The sequence below is a fragment of the Squalius cephalus genome, assembly GCF_949319135.1.
Source record: "Squalius cephalus genome assembly, chromosome: 15".
NCBI classification, from domain to species: Eukaryota; Metazoa; Chordata; class Actinopteri; order Cypriniformes; family Leuciscidae; genus Squalius; species Squalius cephalus.
In genome coordinates, this window is record NC_137136.1 from 16,421,135 (window position 1) to 16,444,945 (window position 23,811).

The 23,811-nt window shown below is 38.3% G+C and overlaps 3 protein-coding genes across 3 annotated transcripts; 2 read left to right on the top strand and 1 right to left on the bottom strand.

Annotated features, from left to right (window-relative positions):
• Positions 1-398: 398 nt before the first annotated feature.
• On the bottom strand, positions 399-15,425 carry zhx2a (zinc fingers and homeoboxes 2a). Its single transcript, XM_079894578.1, has 4 exons — positions 14,912-15,425; positions 11,899-11,998; positions 1,641-4,220; positions 399-1,348 (listed from the first exon to the last, which is right to left on the bottom strand). Exon 3 carries the CDS (start codon positions 4,063-4,065, stop codon positions 1,651-1,653), a length of 2,415 nt encoding a protein of 804 aa, XP_079750704.1. The 5' UTR covers positions 4,066-4,220; positions 11,899-11,998; positions 14,912-15,425; the 3' UTR covers positions 399-1,348; positions 1,641-1,650.
• A 1,614-nt stretch (positions 15,426-17,039) lies between these two features.
• Positions 17,040-19,719, top strand: LOC307172314 (protein lifeguard 1). The gene is made up of 10 exons (XM_079894601.1): positions 17,040-17,098; positions 17,363-17,592; positions 17,743-17,821; positions 18,042-18,095; positions 18,203-18,293; positions 18,386-18,423; positions 18,551-18,638; positions 18,767-18,856; positions 18,935-18,982; positions 19,192-19,719. Exons 2-10 carry the CDS (start codon positions 17,382-17,384, stop codon positions 19,339-19,341), a joined length of 849 nt encoding a protein of 282 aa, XP_079750727.1. The 5' UTR covers positions 17,040-17,098; positions 17,363-17,381; the 3' UTR covers positions 19,342-19,719.
• A 715-nt stretch (positions 19,720-20,434) lies between these two features.
• On the top strand, positions 20,435-23,811 carry fam8a1b (family with sequence similarity 8 member A1b). Its single transcript, XM_079895899.1, has 5 exons — positions 20,435-20,968; positions 21,773-21,893; positions 21,988-22,111; positions 22,187-22,326; positions 22,428-23,811. The coding sequence occupies exons 1-5, from the start codon at positions 20,482-20,484 to the stop codon at positions 22,570-22,572; spliced, it is 1,017 nt and encodes a 338-aa protein (XP_079752025.1). The 5' UTR covers positions 20,435-20,481; the 3' UTR covers positions 22,573-23,811.

Here is a 23,811-nt window from a genome sequence, read left to right on the forward strand (position 1 = left end):
TGCTTTACAAAATCCAGACACCTTTGTGTGCATATGGTATATAATGGTGTGATAGTCACATTAAAATTATACATGGTGATTATGCCAAAATCCTTGTCAAATAAAATTTACTACTGTTCTAATCTACAAGCTTTACTAAAATGTCAGTTCAGTTTACATTTTTTAGTGCTTCAATTATTGCCATTTCATTGAGTGCATTTTTGATTACTGATGCTACTAATACACAGCAACTGTGCTCAGTATTTGAGTACATTGATTTCAGTGTCTTGAGGGACACACTCAGGATACAGGCGCCTTAAAGTTGCATTTAAAATTTGCAGCACCCTGAATGGAAACTTAATGTAAGAAAATTAGCAGCTCCCGAAAAAATGTAGTGGGTTTTTTTTTTTAAATTTTACTTTGGCAATGCTACCGTTGTGTAAACAATGAAACTCAGAACAGGCTTTCAATCATTTGTGTTTTATTGAATTACAGCAGACTGGTTCTTATAAAGAGCAAGCAGGATTCTTGGTAGCAGTACAGTATTCCTGATACATGTCTGAACATGACACTAAAAGCAGCAGCAGGAAAAAAAGAAATACACTTAAGCGAGCTGAAAGCAGTTCACAGCTGAGTAGTGGAAAATGGAACTATGCCTTGAATACCAGGAAAAGCCAACATGATAAGTATAATTTTGCAGTTACTGTAATATTGCCAAAAAATTAGCCTATGACTACAAATAAACATATGCTGTGCATCACTGTATTGTATTGATTTCGATTTTGATTATGTCCACCATGTGGCTCTGTCCCCTTGGCGATAAGGTACAGTATGAGAGCAGGCAATGTGTTTATGGTTCAAAGAAAAGTCCATAATATCACCTCGTTTTCTGGAATGAGATGGTTTTTATTGAAGCACCGCTTGTGTGTATGTGTGTGTCCACTTGAAATGTTAAGTGCCATCGTGGACCACATTGTGTTTTATAACAGCTTCACCAGCAGGTGGGTTGATTTTGTGTCCTCACAAAAATGATTGAACATTCCATTATAAGGGTCAAAGGAAATGTCTTGGGACTCCTATTATAAATGTAACAAAAGTCTCATCTTCAAAAAATTTTACAAATCTGTTGAAGTACAGAAAAAAATATTTACAAGGGCCCTTAAAAAACAAACACATAATAACAACAAAGCAGTCAAACTTTGGCACTCCATGGTCACTCTCCGGACAGTGTTTCACAGATGCTCCCATTCCATCTTGTCTCTGATAACCTCAGAGTCCAGATATGAGATCATTGGTTCCATACACGACGACAAAGGTCATTCCTTAATCATCAGGCCCATGTAGTTAAGTCATAGCAGCCTGTTTTCTTCTGCAACAGAACAAGCAACAAATGCCACTTGACTCACATAAATTATGGATGGAGGCTTGAAAGAAAAACGAAAATTGACACTGCCCCCTTCCCAACTAACACAAAATTTGGGCTCTGCTCAATGCTAAGCTGTTTTTCTAAAGGCTAAATTATAGACTGCCAACATCCTGGGTGTCTTACAGCCACATCTGCTGCATTATCACGAGAAACAGCTATTACGCTGTGAAAGCAACTGTCTTGCTCCTCCATTCAAAACATCAACCAGCAAGTTAAAATAAAATAAGACTATTACCTTTACAACTTCATCCCGTCACTCGGTGTTCTGCTGACAGCACTTCAAGGTCTCGTGCCACTTTCTGTGCATCATAGTCTTTGCTGTCAATGTCAGCTGCCAAGGAAACCCACCTCTTACCATCTACACTTCCCTGTCCATGTTCCTTGCTCTTGCTGATATCAGGCATGTTGTGGCCCAGTTTACTGGTGAACCATTCTACGATGTCCTGGTTGGTTAGTTTTGGTTGCTCTGCAAGCTTCTCAAAACCCTCCTCTTTTTGTACCTTTGCCTCTTGAAAGTGTCTTTGTAGGACGCTCTGTGTCTGATCCGTGATCAACAAGTTGTTTTGTCCATTCTGTCTTTTGTTGCTAAGACTTTGAAATTGCTCCATCCAATCTAAAGTTCCATTCTTCAGAGCAGATCTGTTGTCCTTAAACCAGCGGACAATTTCTGTACGAGCTAGCCCTGTTTGGATTTCTAGTTGGTTGTACTCCTCTGGTGAGGGCCACTGGGTTTGTGCAAACACGTCTTTAAGGAGGCAGAGTGACTTGCCATCAATGGCCTCTGGACACACTGAGGACGTGAGAATGGGAAGAGGTGAGTCCCTGACTCTGCTGTCCTGCTCATGGACTCCATTCAATGTACCCCTTTGAAGGTGATGCTCAAACCTTTTCGAACCCATCGAGTTGAGCAAGGCTTGTTCCAGGTTGTCACGTAGTGCACGGCGCTCCGCAAACCAGCAATCGATTTCATTTTTGGAGAGCCTGGTGTCTGCTACAAGGTGCTCTATCTCAGCCTGGGTTGGAAAGCTAGTCCTTTGGAAACTCTCCTCTAACCTTTTCATTTGCTCAGAGGATTTGCCTTTAACTCTCTCTAGTAGTGGAAACTGTGTGGCGACAGGCTTATGTGGTTGGCTGTCCTTTGAAGAGAAGTCTGTTTTAATCTGTTGCACTGCCTTATGGTTTCCATGGCGCTGATCGCTGAACCATTTTTTGATCTCTCCCCAGGAGAGGCCAGTCGTCTCAATGAGACGATACACTTCTTCATCATCAGGAAACTGGCACTGAGCATAGCTAGTGGTCAGCTCTCTGATCTGATCAGGGGTTTTCTCACAATCTGAAGAAAGACTTGGTGTTGGAGAGACAGACTTCGGAATACTCTGAACGGACTGGATTATTGAAGGCCTCTTTATCTCTGGGGCAACCAATGGTGCTGTATGGGGCCTCTTGACACCCTGTGCTATTTGATTTGTGACTGTTAGTGTGAGAGGAGAACTGGTCGGATTTGAGCCATTGGTAACTGGTGCCAACACTAGGCCAGATTGTCCAAGGACATGGCAAGAGACGGTCTGGATAAGGGGCTGTGAAGCTTTAGTGGACTGAGCTAACTGAGCAGGAAAGACAGTGAATGCTTGTTGAACAGACTGAATCGTTCCATTGAACATTTTCTTTCGTGCTTCCTCAACTTCCTCAGGAGACCAGCTGATACCTTGTTTTAGCCGTTGGGTAGTGAACCACACTTTAATTTGTTCTTCGGGGTGTTTGGAGGCTGCAGTGAGCCAAGAGAGCTCTGCTTGAGTAGGGTACGGAAACTTGTTGAAGGAGGTGATGAGGGTCAAGTTGCCATCTAACGAGGGGTTGTATTTTGAAGTGTTCAAGGGGACGGCGATTTTTGGTACCAAGTTGTAGTTAGGTGGGCGTTGCAGAGATGGCATTATATGAGAGAGGCCATCTTTAAGAGTTGCATCTGGGATTATCACAGTCCCGTTCACATTCACTGCAGTGATTTGCTTTTTCGGGAGATCTTGAGCGAGTTTGTCCAGCGGACTATCGTCTTGTAGCCGTAAACTGTCTGCTTTGGACTTAGCCATCTTAACAGTAGTGGATTTGTTTGAAGGAAAAGCAGTAAAGTCCTCTCCTGACTGAGGGCTGGTTGTATCATAGATAACTGCACAGTTTGAACCTTCGATTGTCTGTTCTAGAATGGTCTGACTGTTTAATTTGATTCTCTTGAACTTGAAGTTGCTCTCCCCGGGATGGCACTTCTCATTGTGTTCTGTCAAAGAATCAAACTTTTTCGTGTTAAAGTTGCATACTGCACACAAGTAAAGTGGGTTGAGTATAACATTGGGGTGGTTGGAATCAACATGGTCTTTGAACTCGTTGAGGTTTTGTGTGGAAAAGGGACAGTATTTGCACTCATAGCCTCCCTGGAGTTTCCTCTGTGGTCGTGTTTTCACGTCAGGTTTCTCCATCTCTGTTGCTTCCTGCAGAGAGTTCACAGAACTCTTCCTCTCTGTACAGTCCTCACTAGAAGACACATGTGATGATCCATTCTCTTCTGTACCGTCCACGCAAGAATCCATTTCTTCTTGATCATCTGCAGTCACCAAGTCATCCGGTCGGATCATGCAGGGGATTGTAGACTTTCTTCGACTAGCCATGGTCAGGGAGTAAGACGGTACAGTGCAGGGGGACTCTGGTGATGGGCAATGGGCAGGTCTTTGTCTGGTGGAGGATCGGTAAAGGATGTTTCAGCTGACTGTGAATGTCAGCTCCAATGGAAGACTTCATGAGACTTCATCCCAGACCACACAGCCTATTTAAAACAAGAAAAGATACAAATGAAGCAGGACAGATTATCAAGCATGAGAATTAAGGTATAATCTAGGTATGAACTAGCCTATATGTATAAAAATCACTCTGGTGCAGACACAGCTCATGAAGAAAACAAAGATACTCTATAATTGGGCTTTATTTGAGCTGTCAAACCACAAATAGATAAACTTGTTCTTGAAACATTGGCTATAATCAAGGTGTTGTCTAGGGTCGAACTTGAAAAACTTGTGAATGGCACATAAGAATTTTAAGCCGAATTCAGAATAAAATTGAGCAGTTTTGAGCAGTCCCCAAAGTCATATCAGGATAGAAGCTGAACATCAGCTGCGGTGTGCAAAGATTCATAAAAAAAATTGAATAAAAAAAACAAGTTTTGATTTTAGGATACTGCATGTTGTATGTCTGCCGCATCTAGTGTGTGACCGCCTTTAGACACTTCATGTGAAAATGCAGTTTGACAGCTGAACAATAAAAACAATAAAAACAACTGTTAATTGTCACTTCAGGACTACAGATCCTCATTAAAATTTAAGCTGAAGTCTTAAAGGAGCTGTATGTAAGAAATGTATTTCAATTAATCATAAAATGGCCCTGATATGTCACAAGACATTGATAAATCATGTTCATTTCAAATACTTATATCACTGACAACAGTAGTCCGGCCAGGATATTGTCATTTAAAAGTGATAGTTGCAGCCCTCAACTGATGTTGATGTTGTCATGTTGTGTTTTGGCCTGATGCCCCACCCTCCACCTATCTACCAATCACGAAGTCAGTTGTGTTTCAGCATGCGGGTTGCCAGCTCTGCTCTAGTTACCACAGCTGCAGCTACAAACGTGTCAGCCTACGTTCCTGCTGGATCCTGCAGCATATCTGGCAACCTCGAGTCAGGGGGGAGGGGGAGGGGATACACTGCTCTACAGTAATTTGAAAGTGATTGCAGTACCAGTTTTGGCCACAATCTTACATACAGTTCCTTTAAGGCTCCTACATGAAAGCATTTACACAAACACCCTAGTACTGTGTATTAAATTAGAGTCATCAAGCAATATGGCGGTTAGTCCAGGTGGGAGGGGCAAAAACATCCTGTGCTAGGCCGAAATTGTCCAGTCCAATAATAGCCTTCCTCAGGCCTGTGGTGCCCTCAGCAGATCTCAGTACATTGGAGACTGATTAAATATGGATGGGACCCTGAGCATCTCATGTCACAGCCTCAACTCACTGTGAGAACATGAGTATAATGTAACCCTGGCAATTATTTTTTTCTTCTTTGAGAAAACTGTGCTAAGGGCAAAAAAGGACAACCAAAGTTCACAGAAGAGAAAAAAAAATCTGAATTTTTACATTTAATTATTATGCAAACCGCTTTTAAAAAAAGACAATTAAAAAAATAAAATCAACAAGATTGTATAATTTATTAGTATTTATATTGATTCCTTTGCTCATCATTGCAAAAAAGTAACAAAGAACATAAAACATGATACAGAAACATAAACATTTAACTATCTTCATATTTTGGTAAAAGAGGTTCTGCTATACAAGCAATAATAAACAGGGTATAAGCAGCTACACTGAGGGAAAAAGATGGTTGCATAAAAAAAAAAATTCACCTAAACCAGCCAGTACATTTATTACCCCATGAAAATCACTAGGAAAGGAAACACTGTCAATTTTAAGTGTTTGCCAAGGGCTTGCAGCCAATAAAAAATTATAAAGCATGAGACCACTTAACTTATGATCACAGTGTTCAGTGTAAAGCCATTTAAAAAGAAACATTACTTGGCCTCAAGTCTCAAAAGTCATTATTGACAAGAAAAAAAAATACTGATTGTTGTGTACTTGCGGTTAAAACCACTAAAGGCAAATGACAAAAAACAACTAAAAACAATACAAAAAATATATATTTTTTTAATTTCACAACCTTAAAGGGGTGGTTCAGGATTTTGGACATCGGACCTCATTTCCAAGTTAGCCTGGGTGTTATTTATCAGTGGAGACAGTTTTCAACATTTTTCATCCAGTCCTTCCAGTTGCATAGTTCGAGTCAACGGTATCTGCTAGCCTGCCATTAAAAACAGTTTTACCCACTCCACAGTACACCAAAAGCAAATAAATTATAACGCCACACTATCGATGTAAATGTCTGTTGAGAGAATACAGACATTTCTTGCACTTGAATATTTAAATTCGAATGGCTTAAAAACACGTGTAAAGGATAAACTGTTCCAAGCGTCGTTGATGCTGGCCCCAGGCAGTCCTTATTGTTGAGCCCTGCTGTATTTTGTACAGATTTAATTTTGTTTTAGCAAGTATTTAATTATTTTACCCAGAGAAAAACATTGGATTATGCAACAGACATTAACAATTAATTAATAAATGATTTCATTAATAAACCATCTGTTTTTTATAGCATTTTCCATGCTAGCCGATATGCCGATGGTTTTAAATTGATCAAAAATCGGCCAATAAATATCGGCGGCCATTACATCGGTGCATCTCTACTGCTAAACCATTAATACAGGCTGGCAATGGTGTTTAGCATGAACTACAGTTTCTGTAAAACACTACTGTTTGTTGCCTGTATGGATTCACATGCATTGACATGCATGTTTCCAGCAGAGGATGTTGCTGCGGAGCCTCTGTGAAGGGGCGGAGACTGAGCTCTGTTAATACTGTGGAGCACAGTAGGGGGGGCTGAATTTGGGATTGAGGCAGAATTAATTTAAATCTCATCAAATGGGGCTCTAGAAGCCTGCAGCACTGCACAGATGTACACCGAGTGCTATTTTTCATGACAATACTGACTAAAAGTGTTGAGTGTAATTGGTACAGATCACACCCCCTTCAACAATTTTAGACTCAAAATGTGGGCACTACTGACTCCTTTTGAATATTGGAATGAGGTCTCTGAGAACACAGCAAAATGTATACCTGATGCTGAACAATATATTAATCTATAAAGAGTAGCATCATAAATTATATTTCAAGGCTGTAGTAATAAGAACCAAACATTTTTTAAGAGAGAAAAAAATAGTTTGTCTAAATGAGGATGGATGTAGGTGCATGCGAGAATGAAGTAGTTTCACAGAAGGAGAATGACACAGAGCTCAGAGCAAAGTCCTTTGGGTAGGTGTCCAGGCTTTCAGTGATTTGGGGTACCAAGGGACAGGCCTTGAAAAAGCTGAACTCATGCGTTGCCATGGAAACGGCCCAGCAGCAGGTGGGAGGGATTTTCTCCACAGACATCCAGATGAGGAACGTTCCGCATTCCTATTTTTGGCCGAGTCTGTTCTTTCGGGGTGAAACCCACACTGAAAGATTGTATTCATCCTATTAATTCTAGATTTGCATACTTGTGTATTTGCTGATACATTTTTCATGAATCAGTATGAGTGGGTGCATTAATTATGCTTATTGAGTGGAAGCAAAACTAAACTTAAAAAAAAAGCTAACATGTGCATCTTGTTGATACTGAGAACACAGAAAAAAAAATGTCTGGTTGCAATAAACGCCTAATTTCCTGACACTTTCAGCAAATAGATTAGTATGAAAATTCTTTTTTTAAATCTTTTTCAGCAAATGATTAGTAAAATGGGGTGTTTATTTTTGCGGGAAAAAGAACATTGATCATCAACCTCATTCAGTCAGAAAAAAATATAGATTTTCTAATCGTAACCTTTTCAAACCTGTTATAATTTTTCCCCCCAGTAATAAATATGGAATAAACCAACATCAAAATTAAGCATCAATGAAATTAACAATCAATATCAGAAAGAGTAAAAAGTAACAGTGGCTTGCTTTTGCTCAGAAGGGACTAGTATGTTTGGGACCAAAAAAAATCATGGACACAAAATATGGGATACAGCTAAATATTAAGCCTTTATGAATTAGAATAAATTCACAGATTGCTTTGATTTTGCTTTAAATTAAAGCTGCAGTCTGCAGTTTTTCCTCTTTGTCGCCATCTCTGTTCGAAATCTGCAATTGCAGTTATTCGCAGAATTATCAACTTTACGTTCGTTGTGTCTCGGCACGACACAGCACGGATGAATCCTATGTTTTGAGGAGAATGTGCGGCTGTCAGTCGCTGCGCCGGTGTGGATACTGGCATTCGCAATGACAGATTCTACGTTTTGGAAGTATGACCAACATAAAAATTTTCACCAAAAAAACTTGTCTGAACAAAGCCCCTTTCACACAGAGATTCCGGAAAATACACGGATAAAGTGACCCGGGATTTGACCCGGGTTCTTTTGATTTTGGTTCATTCACACTGCCAGTGATTTTCTGGAATCACAGAGTGCGTTCACACACAACCCGTAAAAATCCCGTAAAGACACGTGACATCGATGTGACTTTAATGTCTCAGCAGCGTCTTAAGTTTGCTTATGAGCTGCGATTTCTGCGTGAGAGAAACCACGCTTGTGCATTTTTTTCTCTGATTCGATCATAAACTTGCGCATTACGTACCGTTTCACAGCTGGCGAACGATCCCGCGCTTCAGCGTCATCACTACGACACGGCATTATTACGGCTTTTGTTCACACAGCGCGCGTTCCGGGACTGAACACGGCAATGTTACTAGGTCCCCAACCCGGGATCGATCCCGGTATAAATCCCGGGTCGTGTTTGCGTTCACACAGAAGGCACTCTGGCAATTTGCCGGCAATTTCCCGGGTTCAAAGCGCTGTGTGAAAGGGGCTCAAGTAAGCAACATCCACTTTTGTTCTGACCAATTAAGAGGAAAAAAGCATTGCAGTAAATCACGCCGATTAAATCTAGCGATCGTTTATATCACGTCAAACCGTGCAAATTATACTTTGTTCTAAAATTTTTGTCGTCTCAGCATTACGTGACTACATTTAATGCTGTTCCGATATTTATCCTTGTTTTCGCATGGGCCCGGTTGCAGTCTCTTTTTTTCTGTAGCCAGTCCGAAGTCTTTCACGTTTTACAACGCGTGAATCTCCAGTTGTCACTGGTGATTGTCGTTTGAACCTTTCTGGATCCGCCGTCAAATTGATAAGTTTAATTATATCAAGTGCTGCGAGAATAGGCTATAAATCTCCACCTCCAACATCCTCACACGCAATATTGCCTACTAGCCGAGACACCTTCTTTATGTGACGTAATGACGCAAAGACATGCTTGAATTTCCTGCGGAAATGCACTGGAATTAAAAACATTATTACAAGCTTACCATTTTGAATCGAGCTAAGGCAAGCAGATAGTTTTGAACACTGGCTGGTTATGTACTTGCTCAAGAATTTATTTTGGATAATTTTTAACCCAAAAAAACTACGGACTGCAGCTTTAATTTAATTTAATTTGTGATTAGGACAAAATGACAGTTGTATGATTTTAATTGTTGGATTACAGTTAAAGGCCTAAATCACTATTTGTAAAGACATTTGATGCATTTAAAACCACAAAATTTTCATTCTAGGTTAAGCTCATTTTAAATAACCTATTGTCTAACATGCAAGTTCTGAAAAAAAAATTCCTCTATGTTTTGAAAAAAGTAACGGGCCACCAAACTACACCCTATTAGTGGAAATTTCCCTGTGTAGTTCCACAAAAGAGGGACTCTTTCTAAGAGGCCATAAAAAGTGTCATTCAAAAGAACATGATCTGAAATCAATTGCCCATAAAAAGAACACAAAACAAAGCATTTTTATGAATAACAGTGCATCGGTTTGAAACTGGGCACTATTATGCAGGGAAAACCATGCTTAATTTTGACTAAGTAACCAGAGACAGAGGGCATGACATTTCTGCTGTAAAGGCCTGACTCATCAGCAGCATACAGTGTCTTCAAAAGAAACTAAATCTCTGTAGCCAACCACTAACTTATATGGCTGCTGCCCCAGAGAGTTATGAAATACTCATGGAAAGGGTCACACTGAGGATCAAGAGATCAGGGTCATGTGTGAGCACTGAGTCTATGAGCTTCAGATGAAATACTTTGTTAAATAAAACGCTAATCCGGTAACACCGGCTGGTTAACATGACTGTGTATCTACACTACATTCGCAGGCAAATGTTTTCTTTGAGCAACATTAAACAGGTTTTAATAATTCTAAACAGCCACTATTGATCTGATGACTTGATAACATTTATACAACATTAACTGCTGCCAGTTCTGAAATGAATGGCAACATTTGTCTTCTCTGCTTTGTCTGAAATACTCCTTATAAAACAACAAAAAAAGACATTTTGGCAGATTCTACGCCTCTGATATGGTCGACAACTGGTTTATCAGACTCATACCACTGGACACTGATCACTGCTGTCAGCCATCTGTGAGTTTGAGTCACAACACACAAGAGGGCTGAATAACACATCACACTAAGATCTAAAGCTCTGCATGACTCCACAATGACACCAACACAACCATTTTAGGGATGAGAAGAAAACTGGGAGGCAGAAAACTGACTGTGAATGAACTCGGGTCTCTTTTTGTTTATAGCTTTCCCCATCTGATCCAATGCATTCCAACATGCTGATGTGAATGAGAAAATAAATCACAATTGTCTTGTCATGCAATGAATGCCACAGCTGACATGAGCTCTTTTTAGGAATGCACAATATATTGCTACCATATCAGTTATTAACGACTGTTATTAGAGATTGTTTTAATTGCTCTGTATTGATGGTCGATATTGAATATTTATTTATACACAATCATTTTCCCCTATTTTTACGTTTAGATTATATTGGCCATCTTCTAATGCTCAATTTAAGTTAAACTTTAAAAATATTAATAATTTATTCATTTAACACTGTTAATCTAGAAAATATCAAAACACAAATTATAATGGTGTGATGCCTAAATTCACTTGTTGGATTTTAATTTATTGACTTTTATTTTATAGTATTTTTAATTTGTTTAGACAAAACACAAGGAATTTATCGCTTATCAGGAATAAAATTATTTATCGTTTATCTGTATCAGTCATAATTTTAATATCCCTAGGTCATTTGCATCTAACCAAATCACTTAAAGTTCGTTGTGCATGTGTGTGTGTATATATGTATGTGTATTCCTGCTGTCTGTGTTTTTAATGTTAACCAAACAACAAAAGACAAGGAAATCACTTTAAATAGCTTTGAAACTTTAATAATGATTCATCTTTATTTCATTTCTATAGTAAGGATTATATGCAATGTTGAATTACATTTGATTACTTTATTCAATTTCTGTACCTGAAAACCGATGTTAGACCTACCTGAAAGCACAGTTTATTTTATTTGTATCTTTGCTCTATTGTATTTACTTTTGCTGTTGCTTGTAGTTTGATTATTTGTCCTTATTTTCTTTATATTTATGTGGGGAAAAACATATTACAAGCAGAGAACTGAAAGATAAGTGAGACATGAGGAGTGGGTAAATTCTTCACCTTTGATGTTATCATTTTGCATTAAAATGGGCCATCTTCACTGACTAGCGATTCTCTTTTCATTGGTAAAAGCACATCCTAAGCTATTATCGGTCTATCTCAAAGTCTGAAATCCTGTAAAGGATGAAAGCTTATTTAATTACATAGTATGACTGAATTATTCAAAGCATGGTTTATCACTGCAGTACAAACATCACTGCTCAGTTTGGACTCTATATCATTGTATCATCACAAATCTTTTTAAATTAGCAACCCACCTGTCAATGATGGTCTTGCCTTTTAGAGCACAATATCTGTAAGGTCCTATGTGGCAAGTTTTCGTCCTCTGCCACCTTTTTTTACCCAGCTTCTTCTCACCTGTAAAAAAACAGTTTAGCTAGATCTTAGAAGTTCATCTAAATGTCATCATTTTTAAAAAGGCCTCAGAGGCACTGGTTCAAAAATAATAATCTTTCCCGAGTGACACTCCGCATGACAGATAATTTTGACAGCAGACTCTTATTTTATTTTCTCCTAACTGTAAGTTACAGGTCAGTGGATTGATATGACAGTTAACAAACATGAACATAAACTCAACATTGTCATGTCCCTGATGGAGCAACACCATCTTTCACAGTTTTTATAACAGTTTAGCTGAACAACAGCTCAGACAAGGTGAATGTAGTTCAAGTCAGCCGAGGACTTCATAATGCAGCTGCCTGAATCAAGCGAAGCTAGCACATTTAAATAAATAACTGTGTCATTTGTTAGAAATATTTATCATTCTACTCCTCAATATTATGGTCAGTACAGTTATATGCAGTCTCTCCATTACACCTCCAAAAAGCTAGGTCACGACTGTAAAAGTAGGGCAGAATATTGGCAACAGAGAGGCTTGCTCAACAGTGAGCGACTGCAAAAAGTTGAACTCTTCTCTCGTCAAGAAAACAACCTTCTCAAACTGATTGTTTTATTTTCTTTAGTTCAAGTAAGAATCTGCTATGCGGAGGCACATCTGCATTGAAGCCCAGCTCCTTTCACTGCCACTCAACATGCTCGAATATGTAATCATAAACGAGTATGAGCGCAAGAATTGACATGAATATGATCATGCATAGTGATGAATCATGATTTGTTGTACTCATTATGCAGCATTTCTAATAAGAAAACAGAGCAGGATAGTATGCTGCCTTGAACTGCAACTTCAGCTGGTAGCACACATCAGTTTTGACTCTCTCTTCCAGGACATGATTGCAGAAGGAAATTAATAGCTTTAGTAGTGATGACTAATAAATAACCTGGCTCCAATTTGAGGCCAGACTCCCTCACAAAGAGGCTCTGCTTTCAGTGGAGTCACCACCAGCACCGACAGAGAACACACAGCTTTCAAAGGAGCCCAGCCCACGGCTGTGACATCAGCGACTGTCGGCTTAGTCACCGACAGCACGAGCTACGAGGCAGAGGCAGCAGCAACCACCTCCTCAAAGACGTCAGCTCCTCACGAACGCGGGCAGCCATTTTGAATCCAGCCAGTCACCTGGCACAAACTGCATTTTGCACCGGAGCAACTCAGGCAGAGTTGTACTTTTGATGATACGTGTCACTACTTTGCAAAAGTTGTCTTAGTATTGGTTCCATGAATAAAACTTTGTAACGGGAGATGTTACCATACTACGGCCCACAAGGTGAACACAAGTCTATTTTTGCCAGGCGGAGTGAGAATGTTAAGTTATTTCAAAATGGCATCAATGCAGAATAAACTTGTGATGATGATAATGAAAATGTATCAGAATGCCCTTCCAACGAACACATAAGAATAGCCGTTTCTTCTAGTGCGCATATTACAAATATTCTGTTTAGTTCTACTAAGCCAATTTCTAAAGTTAAGACAAATATCTACTCGGATTAATAAACAACATAGTGAAACGTGGTGCTAACTGATCATCAAATAAGTTATTTAGGACTAGTCAATAAACCAGAGCAACCAAAGTGGGTTTCTCTCATTTGACATTATGCTGTAAACTAAATAAAACATCTGATTATACTGTCCATGATATGATAGAAGCATGTGGTAAATACACAAGCAGTGTATTTTACACAGAGTAATGAGATTCAATGGAAGGAGAAATATAAGTAGCTTAGAAAAACTATTTACATATGATGTTTAGGCCCCACAAATGTTGCTGCTAGATTTAAAGATGCAGATGCCCTTCTCCCTTCAATTTGACTTTATTCAAACTCAAGCAACCCCTCTGATAAAACAGCTAGTTCTTTTTCCAATCACCCATTAAACCTTATAAATATTCTAAAAGTGATTTTCAGACTACCTGGAAAAGTAGGAAAGACCTGCTGGTCATGAGTAAACAGCCCGGGATGACTGACAGATGGGAAATCGGTCACTGTCCATAATCTGGAATTCCATCTGACTGAACACTGAAGCAAATATCACGCGTAGGCCGCTTGTTTTACACACTTGAATCACAATATTCGCCGAGATGGTTTAGGCTACGATATATCAATTGCATGCTACATATGAAGAATTTTAAACAACTCAGATCTGCACTTTTTTATTAGTATATTCAGCTTTCAGAAATGCACGTTTGCTCTATATAGGGTGCTGTGGCCCTCTAGTAGTGTGGATGCGACAATTTTGGGAACTATCACAGATGTGAACACAGTGCTGCAATGTGGCTCGCGTCTGATGCGTGTGCCATGCAGTATGGTCGTGGAAGGCGTCACCACTGCCTACATCATACGACACCAAGCCGAAATCAAAGTAGTTGCGTGCCATGCTCACTTCATACAAGTGCTCGAATTCACCATTCTCAGTTCGAAATAGCACTCCGATCGTGGCTTACAATGGAAAAGAGGGTTTTATTGAGGCAGAACAGACTCCAATAAAAAAAATCACTTGGACCGACGTAACGCCATGTCGACATTGGTAGCCATATTTTGCTGCTTATTTCGACAGCAGAGAAGTAGACATGTTCTCGCGCCCATTACCTCTTAACTTTAACCATTCTATGAAACTTTCCGCAAGCCACACCAAATCACAGCGCTGGAAACGTTAAAACTGAGGTTATCGGGTCAGGTCGATGCGGTTATTCTGGTGCTCACTTTCTACGATATACCTTGAGCAAACAAAGTTCAGCCGAAATAAACAACTGACATCAGAAGCGCTTTACAGCACGTTTCAGTCAACTACTTATTGTGTGTATTCAAACGCGCACGCAACTTTAAGGTTTGTTTGCTATTTTTCCCAACCGACACAAATAATTCAGCCATTCTTACCTGCCTATCACCAACGGAAAACGCTGGGATGTGAGGTTAATGACAGCTCGGGTCCAAAATTGCGTACTTTTCCACGTGTACGGCCAATAGAAGCGTACGATTGTAATGATTCTGCCGAATCCTAAAGACAACAGCCGAAAAAAATTGGCGATCACAGGGGGATCTACGCCAAAACCCACATGATCAACTACGTCAGCAGACGTATTTGCATACGATACAAGACGCCGTTCCATCCCGACTTTGGGAATGAATTCTTAAAAGCAAAAAGTTTGAAAATCGCCAATGACAAGCGCTGGCTTCGAGTGCAAGAGCAGCAGTTCACTTCGCCCCGTGCTTCCTTCTTTGAGATGATTAAACCACTGTTGTTTTGACGTCCCCTGCGTGAGTTTGGATCACAGGTCATTGAATATTAAGCACTCTGGCGATGGCCAGTGGCTGAACGGTTTTCTCTCTCGTTCTCTTCGCTCTCCTCCCATCCTCGCCTCTGTCCCCCTCTCTCCCGCCCTCCCTCTTCGCATCCCCTCCCACGTTTTGCCTGTAGCCTTGCTATGGTTGTGCATCAAAACAAACAGGGCAACTTCTAAAACGAGACACTTGAAGAAACTCGTGCAAGAATATCGACGTTGCTATGGAAACCTACCTTGCAGACGTTTTCTCACCCAAGTTTGTGACAGCTCGTCATACAACGAACAAAACCGAAAACACTAAAATGCACTGGAAGTGGAAAATAGTAACAGACGACTTTTTTCTTGGGACAAATGCTCGAGTGTCCTGGCTTTTGAAACCTGCGCATGCAGCAGTGGGTATGAATCCTGCTGCAGAAGCTTATGAATTATTCATTAATCAGGACCGATCCGCCAGTGTTTGGGTATATTTACATACAAATAAGCAGCTAATGAATTATTAATGACCATTTTCTTGATCTTTGTTTTTTCCCGTTCATTTTAACTTATGGATACATGTTTTAGTCATGATTTAGGTAGCACACCTGCACATTTAGTTGTTGTCAATATATTTAACGCCATCTACAGGATATGCAATGTAATGTTGAATGGATTGTGGTTACACTGTAAAAGACAAAACGGAAAATGTAGGCCCTACTTGTAATTTTCTGCCATATTATCCTGGAATTTTAGAGAAATTCCCATTAACCCTAAAACACAATGCGTAGCCTAATAAAAAAAATTTTTAAAAAGGTAAAACTCCAAAAAGTATCATAACAGTAGTGCATACTACTTATGCTCTAAATATTTCAAGTGATAAAATATTTATACAATTGCTTTGTGTGAGGAATATGTCCAGATTTAACTGAACTATTTTTATGTGCCTTTTGTCATTATAAGCTTGCTCACTTGTATTGAATTGGAGAACATGGTGGCGAGTAAATAAGTAAGGGATAATGTAGAGCGAGGCGGTTGTATGGCCTCCGCTTCGCATCGGGGTCCCGATCAGCCTGTCGGGGTTGTATTCGCTATAACAACCGCCTCGCTCTACATTATCCCGCTAATTAAATGGCTACCCACCAAATAAATCAATAATTGGACACAAAATATTGATTTAAAAAGGAGTTTATTGATTTAAAAACGATTGTATTGCTTCCGCTAAAGAAAATAGTCCGTTCCGTCTCTACGGTTAGAATCCTGCGTCCACAGCAACGCCACCAAGTTTTTCATGGCAACGGTGTGTTACTTCGCAGCGGTCTGTTATAAAGAAATAACAGACCGCATTCTACATTAGAATTCAACCAAGCCATGTAATAATAAAAAAATGTAAAAAATTATTTTGGGGTGAAGTATCCCTTAAATTACATCACAAAGAGGTTGTCTTCTAAAATAAAGCATCGTTTTTATTTTATTTTAGAGACGACTGTAGTTAAAGTGATATAAATTAATTTAAATGAATTAAAATGATAAAAACAAAAATCACTCAGTAGAGGTACATCACTGTAAATTGTACATTTCATTGTGAAATATCTTTCATTCTTTGTTGAATTTTAAAACAAAAAATAACACACACACACACACACACACACACACACACACACACACACATGAACTTGGCTCTCATGAATGTTTGTGTATTGATTTGATGCTAGGTAAAGGCCGTCCCCCAGGAGACAAACTGATCGAGAACAGACTTTGCCCGGCACAACTCACAACAGGAAGCAGAGTGGTGGCAGATTAAAAGGTAAGTGGCAGTTTTAATGTAAATTTGTTTTTAACAATATCATAATGCCACATTTGTGTATTAGATGGAAATTGTTACAATTTTACATAAAGAAAATTTGGCACCCTACATTTTTTAATCTTAGTCATATGTCATTAGATAAAAATGCTGGCATATAGGCCTCTTCGTCTGTGTGGATTACATCTATCATAAAAGCATCAGTTTCAGAGTTTGTAATATTAACTCTCGATTTTCTAAATTAAGTGTGTCTATACTTACACTTAGGTTTGTCGAAAGACACAATATGAACACAGAGCAGTCTCCCCCTCCGTACAACCCCTATTACCCTCCGCAATATCCCAATGCAACGCAGCACAATGCTGGGCAGCCCACCGCTGGCATGATGCCCCCCGTTGTTGAACATGTCAATATGGGGATTCCAGACAGCGCACCCCCAGAGTACACCCCGGGCTTTGAGAACGAGAACTGCTTTTCAGATGCAGTAATAAGAAGAGGTCAGCTGTGCTCTCTTGAAATTACTTCCGTCTCTTGGTTATGTTAATACATAAAAACATAATACGCTCAATGTTTCTTGATGTGCTAAATTAGAATTGTGTTTTTTTTGTGATTTTTTTGTGTCATGTCTACAAATGTGCTTCATGTAGGTTTCATAAGAAAAGTGTACTTAACACTTATGGTTCAACTATTAATAACTGTTGGAATCATCTGTGCTTTTCTTTATTGGTAAGTAGACTGGTATTTATTTTGACACACCTACTTCAATTAATTTCAAATTCAAAGAACAGATAATGAAGTGTACTTAAGTGTTACTTCATAGGCTTGAGCATTTTAGACTTGCATTTTAAAATATAATAAAAATAGTATGGCCTAAAACTAAACTAAAAATAGTTTTGGACAGTAGTTGTGTGTTTATTATTAATACACTCGTGCCTTTTTCTTATAGGGAGACACTCAGTGACTGGGTAAGAGGCACATACTGGTTTACCTACACTATGATGTGAGCACTTCTCTTTTGTGTGTTCTGCATGTCCTAAATAATATGCATAAATTGTGTTTAACTGAATATGTTACACTGACTTCTTTTGTTTTTTTAAATTTCACAAGGGGAGTAACATTTGCTTTAATCATTGTGCTCATCTGTTGTGGTGACATCCGTCGGAAAGTTCCCTTAAACTTCATCTTCCTAGGGATCTTTGTAAGTAAATCACAGAACAACTGTAGTATTTAATTGTGGTGAGCATTAAATGGAATCATTTTGTAAATGCTAAGTGCTGTTTTCTCACACAGACAATTGCAGAGGGCCTTCTCCTTGGATCAGTTGTAGTGTGAGTGAAAAGCATCATTGAAACTGATTTAAATGCACTTCAATTACTCCAAGAAATTGAACTTCAACAATTGAACAATTTAGTTACACAGCCAGTGTTATAGTAAGAAACCGACATATCTTTTCAGGTACTATTCGGCAGAGGCAGTGCTCTGGGCAGTGGGTGCAACTGCTTTGGTGTCTCTTGCAATGAGTTTGTTTTCATTGCAGTCTAAAGTACGTACATTCATTACAAAACTGCAGTGACATCAGACCATATGTACTGTATTACTAAGTTTCATTATTAAAATTAATGATTTGTTATGTTATAAAAAGTATGTAAACCAGTCTTTGCTTGTTTTTAGTGGGATTTCACAGCTGCTTCAGGAAGCATATGGGCAATGGGCTGGACGCTGTTTTCATTTGCATTGCTTTGTGCAATTCTGAGATCGCAGGTAAATCCTCAAATTCCTTCTCTTATCAAAAATCTTTACTTGTTTATATTCATTCATGCAAACTTTCATATTCCACAGTATTTGTACATCCTTTATGCATCGTTGGGAACTTTGGTCTTCTCTGTGGTAAATACACTTCTTTCTTGCTTTATACGGTGCAGCTTTGTGTGTAAAGATGAATAATCCTTATGGGGGATGTCATGAGTCAGTCTGTGCAGTATGAAGCTGGCACAGTATTAATATTATGTTCTGCCAACAATCAGTTATTGTCGTAATAATACCACTTTACTGCTGTCATTATCTTACTGTCTCTCCCTTTCATTATCTATATGTAGTACCTGGTGATGGACACGCAGCTCATACTGGGTGGAAAGCACAAATACAGCATCAGTCCAGAAGAGTACATCTTTGCTGCTCTGAACTTGTACCTTGATATTATCACAATTTTCTTATTATTGCTTCAGTTAATTGGACTTTGTCGTTGATGTGGTTTATGATCATCATGATTTCTGTCCCACTCGACACCTGTCTCACATAGGCTCTGGGTTTTGAGACACAATATTACCCTCTTCTTTTTTTTAACATGACTCCATTGTGTCTCTGTACCATATTAGAAATGAATTATTGAATTTAAAACAGTAAATCAGTAAAATAGCAAACAGTTTAATAATAAAATAGCTATTGAATTAAGTAAAATAGATATTGCATAGTTGTGAGTTACTTTAGAAGTAAATGAAGGGCAATGTGATGTACATGGCATGGGTTTTGATACATATTCTTACCCTCATTTTTTATAAACATGACTCCATCGTGTCTGTAACGTTGTAATAAATGTTCACTGTCATGTCACTGTACTTTAAGTTAAATTCAAGTGTCTACTGTTATCCATTTGATATGATTTTTAATAATTTGAGAACACTAAAAATCCTAGAACAAATGCTATTTTAAGGGAGTGGCAAATCTTACCCTGCTATCCCCAATTATATATTTATAAATTAACTAATTCTTAATAATATAATAGAATTTAAATTTAAAACAGTAAAATAGCTAACAGTTTAATAATAAAATAGCTATTGAATTAAGTAAAATAGATATTACATTGCTGTGACTGAGTTATTTTCAAAGTAAAAGAAGGGCAATGTGATGTAGCCTACATGGTAAGGGTTTTGAGAGATATTCATGACTCCATCGTGTCTAATTTGTTGTAATAGATGTTCACTGTCATGTCACTGTACTTTAAGTTAAATTCATTAAAGTGTCTATACTGTTATCCATTTGATATGATTTTTAATCATTTAAGAACACTAACAATGCTAGAACAAATGCTATTTAAGGGGGATGACACATCTTACCCCGCTCTCCCAATTATATATTTATAAATTAATTAATTCTTATTAAGTGTAAATTCCAGCAAAAACAGAAAAGGTTTCTCTGTACAGGAATATGAATGTCTTTTGTACCATGAATTAATATGAATCCATTTCCATCAATTGCATACCACAGAGAAACACCTCTAGGCAACAGAAGAGGTTGCGCTTTTGCTCATGTCCTCTATTCTATTACTTTTATTATGCACTACGAAATATTGCCGGAAGTTGATTAAATCGTCACATAACAAAAGTGTCATGGCGGAGTTAGAAGAAAACGCTGGTGATAAGGAGAAATCGTTGGCAAAAAACAGTAGAACTAGGGACGGCGAAAACATGAAAACAAATATTCACAAGCCCTGTTCCCAGGGCAAACAAGACACCTCCACCGCTGTTACCACCACAGAGTACTGCGAAAAATTACAAGAGTGGATGTGGCAGTACTACTACAGCTATATGAACTGGCAGAGCTGGATAGCCATGTCTGCGTTTTCCTTCCCACCGTGTTTCCCAACACAAGGAACAAATGAAACGCCAGGAGCGACGACATGGGGTACAGATATGCCTAATGGAGACCTTCGGAACTGGTTTAGCAGCCCGTTTGGTTTTCCTGCTGCAGGTGCGAACGCGGCGGGTGCTGCTGCTGACGCGAGCGGACCGAGTTCTCGAGCTCCTGCCACAGCGCCTGCGCAGCTGCCGCCACAACAACAACCACAGCAACCCAATGGAAATGCTCAACAGCCTGGTAATTATATATAATAATTAATACATCCTTTATTAACTTTCTTTGTTGTTAAAACTGCCAGCTGCAATATTATATTCATCGCTAGCGTTGGATTTGACTCAGTACTTTGTGTAGATTTAAACGAGCCTTCTTGGACTGTGTTTAGTTTATGCATGTGATTGAGTGTCTACGTTAAAATTAAAGAATAGTATTCCAGACTCTTAGAAATATGATTTTCTCAGGTGCTCAAAGTCTATTATTATGGCTTCATTATGTAAAAACTGACATTAACAGGGTGTCTAATTGGGAAAGTTAGCTGAAATTTGTTCAGTGATGCATTGACATTTACATGAATGTGTTGAATTTACCAGCTTTTTTAAAAAATGCCTATTTCTGTAGTTTTATCTAACAGGATAGAATGTTTTATAGTGAAACAAAACCTATGAAATGATTACCCATTAGGCTACATCAAAATTCATATGAAAATGTTTTGTTTGAAACATTGTTATTGGAGAAAGGGGAGATGAAGAAACACCATTTCTTCCTTATAATAGCCAGTTTTATGTTAAGTTTGTGCATGGATCTATGAGACATGGCAAAATTGGAATTTTATGCTCATATTAAAGTAGTGAAATCACCCCTATGTTCACTTAGGCTAATTGTTATTAAAGGAAACTAATATTGTTTACGTCTTTAAAAAAAAAAGTGAGTTTAATATTATATCCAATATATTAAGACATATAAGATGTGGCATACAATTGTACCTCGTAATTAGAATGATTCAGTTTACAAAAGCAGTTCATGTTTGTATTATTTTTTGTCTAGGTAGGGAATATTATATCCCCTCTCCTCTGCAAAGGTTCTTGGCGGAAATGGTGGATTTCTTCATTCTTTTCTTCATTAAAGCCACAATTATCCTTAGTATTGTGCACTTGAGTGGAATGAAGTGAGTCTGGAATCTTTTATTTATATTTTTTTACATATCACTCATGCTGTTTTTCATTAAACCAAATCATTGCCCATTTAAAATCTAATTTTAGGGACATCTCAAAGTTTGCCATGCACTTCATAGTAGAGGAGATTGATGAGGACACGTCAATGGAGGAATTGCAGAAGATGATGCTTGTGGCTCTAGTGTACAGGATATTAGTTTGCTTTTATGAGGTTAGTTCAAACATTTGAATTAATCTGCCGAAATAATTCATGAAGACCTGCATAACTGTTTTTGATTGTTTTCAGATCATATGTATTTGGGGAGCTGGTGGTGCGACACCAGGGAAGTTTCTCATTGGCTTACGAGTGGTCACATGTGACAGCTCCGTTCTGGTTCAGCCAAACCGAGTTCTTGTGGTACCAGCGACAAATGTCACGCTTTCTGCGTCAGTGCTGCTGTTAATGTCACTCTTTGTCATTTTTTTAAAAAATTAGACCTTTTTCCAAAATTTCTATTGAAACTTATTGTTTTATGATTTTCTTGTAGGTCTACGGTGAGAGCGTTAAACAAGAACTTCTCCATCGCTTTCTTTTTTCCGGCATTCATCACACTCCTTTTCTTTCAGCACAACAGGACTGTGTATGACATTGTGGCTGGCACCATTGTGGTCAAGAGAAACAGACTTAGATGACTTTGTCATTGAAGTCATTATCAACCCGACTTTGTAATGCAAAAACAAGCTCAAAGGAGAGCAAACCAGCTGCAGTAAAACATACTGACCTGAACTAAAGCTATTGGCCTCTGGAAGAACTGACACTTTAAGAGCTGAACACGGTATTTCCAGTATTTCTGCCCCATCTCCTCTGGACATGAATTGCTTTCTCAGAAGTATTTTTAATCATCTCTGTTGACATCTTTGAATATATTTTCTTGTGCCAAAATAAGATAATTTATAAATGTGCTGCCACATAATACTTGAACTTCCTCTGGTACATGCATTTCATGACTCTCTCTCTCTCTCTCTCTCTCTCTCTCTGTTAATGTATGTGGAATATTGATTGGAATATTTACTTAGAATATTCTTTGACTAATGGAAATTGAGCAGGAATGAACTTATTTCTCCAAATGCAATATATAGTTTGGTTATAGATCCTAATTTACTCGCTGCATTTGTATTTCAGATGAATGTTTTGTTCCTAATTACTTCTCTATTTTATGGCCTTTAAAAGTTTGAAAATGCCGGAAAAACATTTTATTTGTATAGCTGAGCTGTTTTGCATACTGTAATTTTCACTGCATGCCTTTTTCAGCTCTATTCTGCACTATCCTGAGCTGCTGAGTTGATTATTTCAACTTTAAATAGCCTCATACTAAATCAGTTGTTAGCGTGTTATTCATTTTGGAGTGTATAGATATGGCCAAATCGAAATAATTCACTTATGTCCCAGAGAAAGCCTTCTGTGTTGTCTGTTTATGGATTGACTGTTTATACCAATAACAATCTTTTTAATAGACATGTTATATGAAGGGTTTTACAGCACATGAAAAAGGGATTCATCTTCTTAAATCACATTTACATACAGTATGCAAGAATATAAATTTAATTTCCTAAGAGTCGGCTATAAAAAGCTCTATCATTAACACTTTCATATGTACATTTTTAAAGTAATGATTCCAAAGAAGCCACATAGTCAGTGTTTGAATTACACAAAAATGGCTAAAATTATAATATAGTGCATTTGGTGAATATGGACAAACTGTCAGCAAATATCTTTTATTTTGTTTTGTTTTTCATAGAGCTGCAAAATATAAAAAAAATCGGAGCAGTGCTGATCTTTATATGTGCTGACATATAAAGATAACCAACAAAGATAGTTACATTTTTATCTTTATATGTTTATTGGCCGATAACAGATTTAAAAATGTATAC

What these genes read in the sequence shown, in the direction of transcription:
- zhx2a (XM_079894578.1), bottom strand. Translation starts at nt 4,065, where the DNA reads ATGGCTAGTCGAAGAAAGTCTACAATCCCCTGCATGATCCGACCGGAT.
- LOC307172314 (XM_079894601.1), top strand. Translation starts at nt 17,382, where the DNA reads ATGAACACAGAGCAGTCTCCCCCTCCGTACAACCCCTATTACCCTCCG. An exon ending in ATCTGTGCTTTTCTTTATTG is followed by an intron (nt 17,822 to 18,041) that starts GTAAGTAGACTG and finishes TTTTTCTTATAG; the next exon opens with GGAGACACTCAGTGACTGGG. An exon ending in GAACTTTGGTCTTCTCTGTG is followed by an intron (nt 18,983 to 19,191) that starts GTAAATACACTT and finishes ATCTATATGTAG; the next exon opens with TACCTGGTGATGGACACGCA.
- fam8a1b (XM_079895899.1), top strand. Translation starts at nt 20,482, where the DNA reads ATGGCGGAGTTAGAAGAAAACGCTGGTGATAAGGAGAAATCGTTGGCA. An exon ending in TGGAAATGCTCAACAGCCTG is followed by an intron (nt 20,969 to 21,772) that starts GTAATTATATAT and finishes TTTTTTGTCTAG; the next exon opens with GTAGGGAATATTATATCCCC. An exon ending in GTGCACTTGAGTGGAATGAA is followed by an intron (nt 21,894 to 21,987) that starts GTGAGTCTGGAA and finishes ATCTAATTTTAG; the next exon opens with GGACATCTCAAAGTTTGCCA.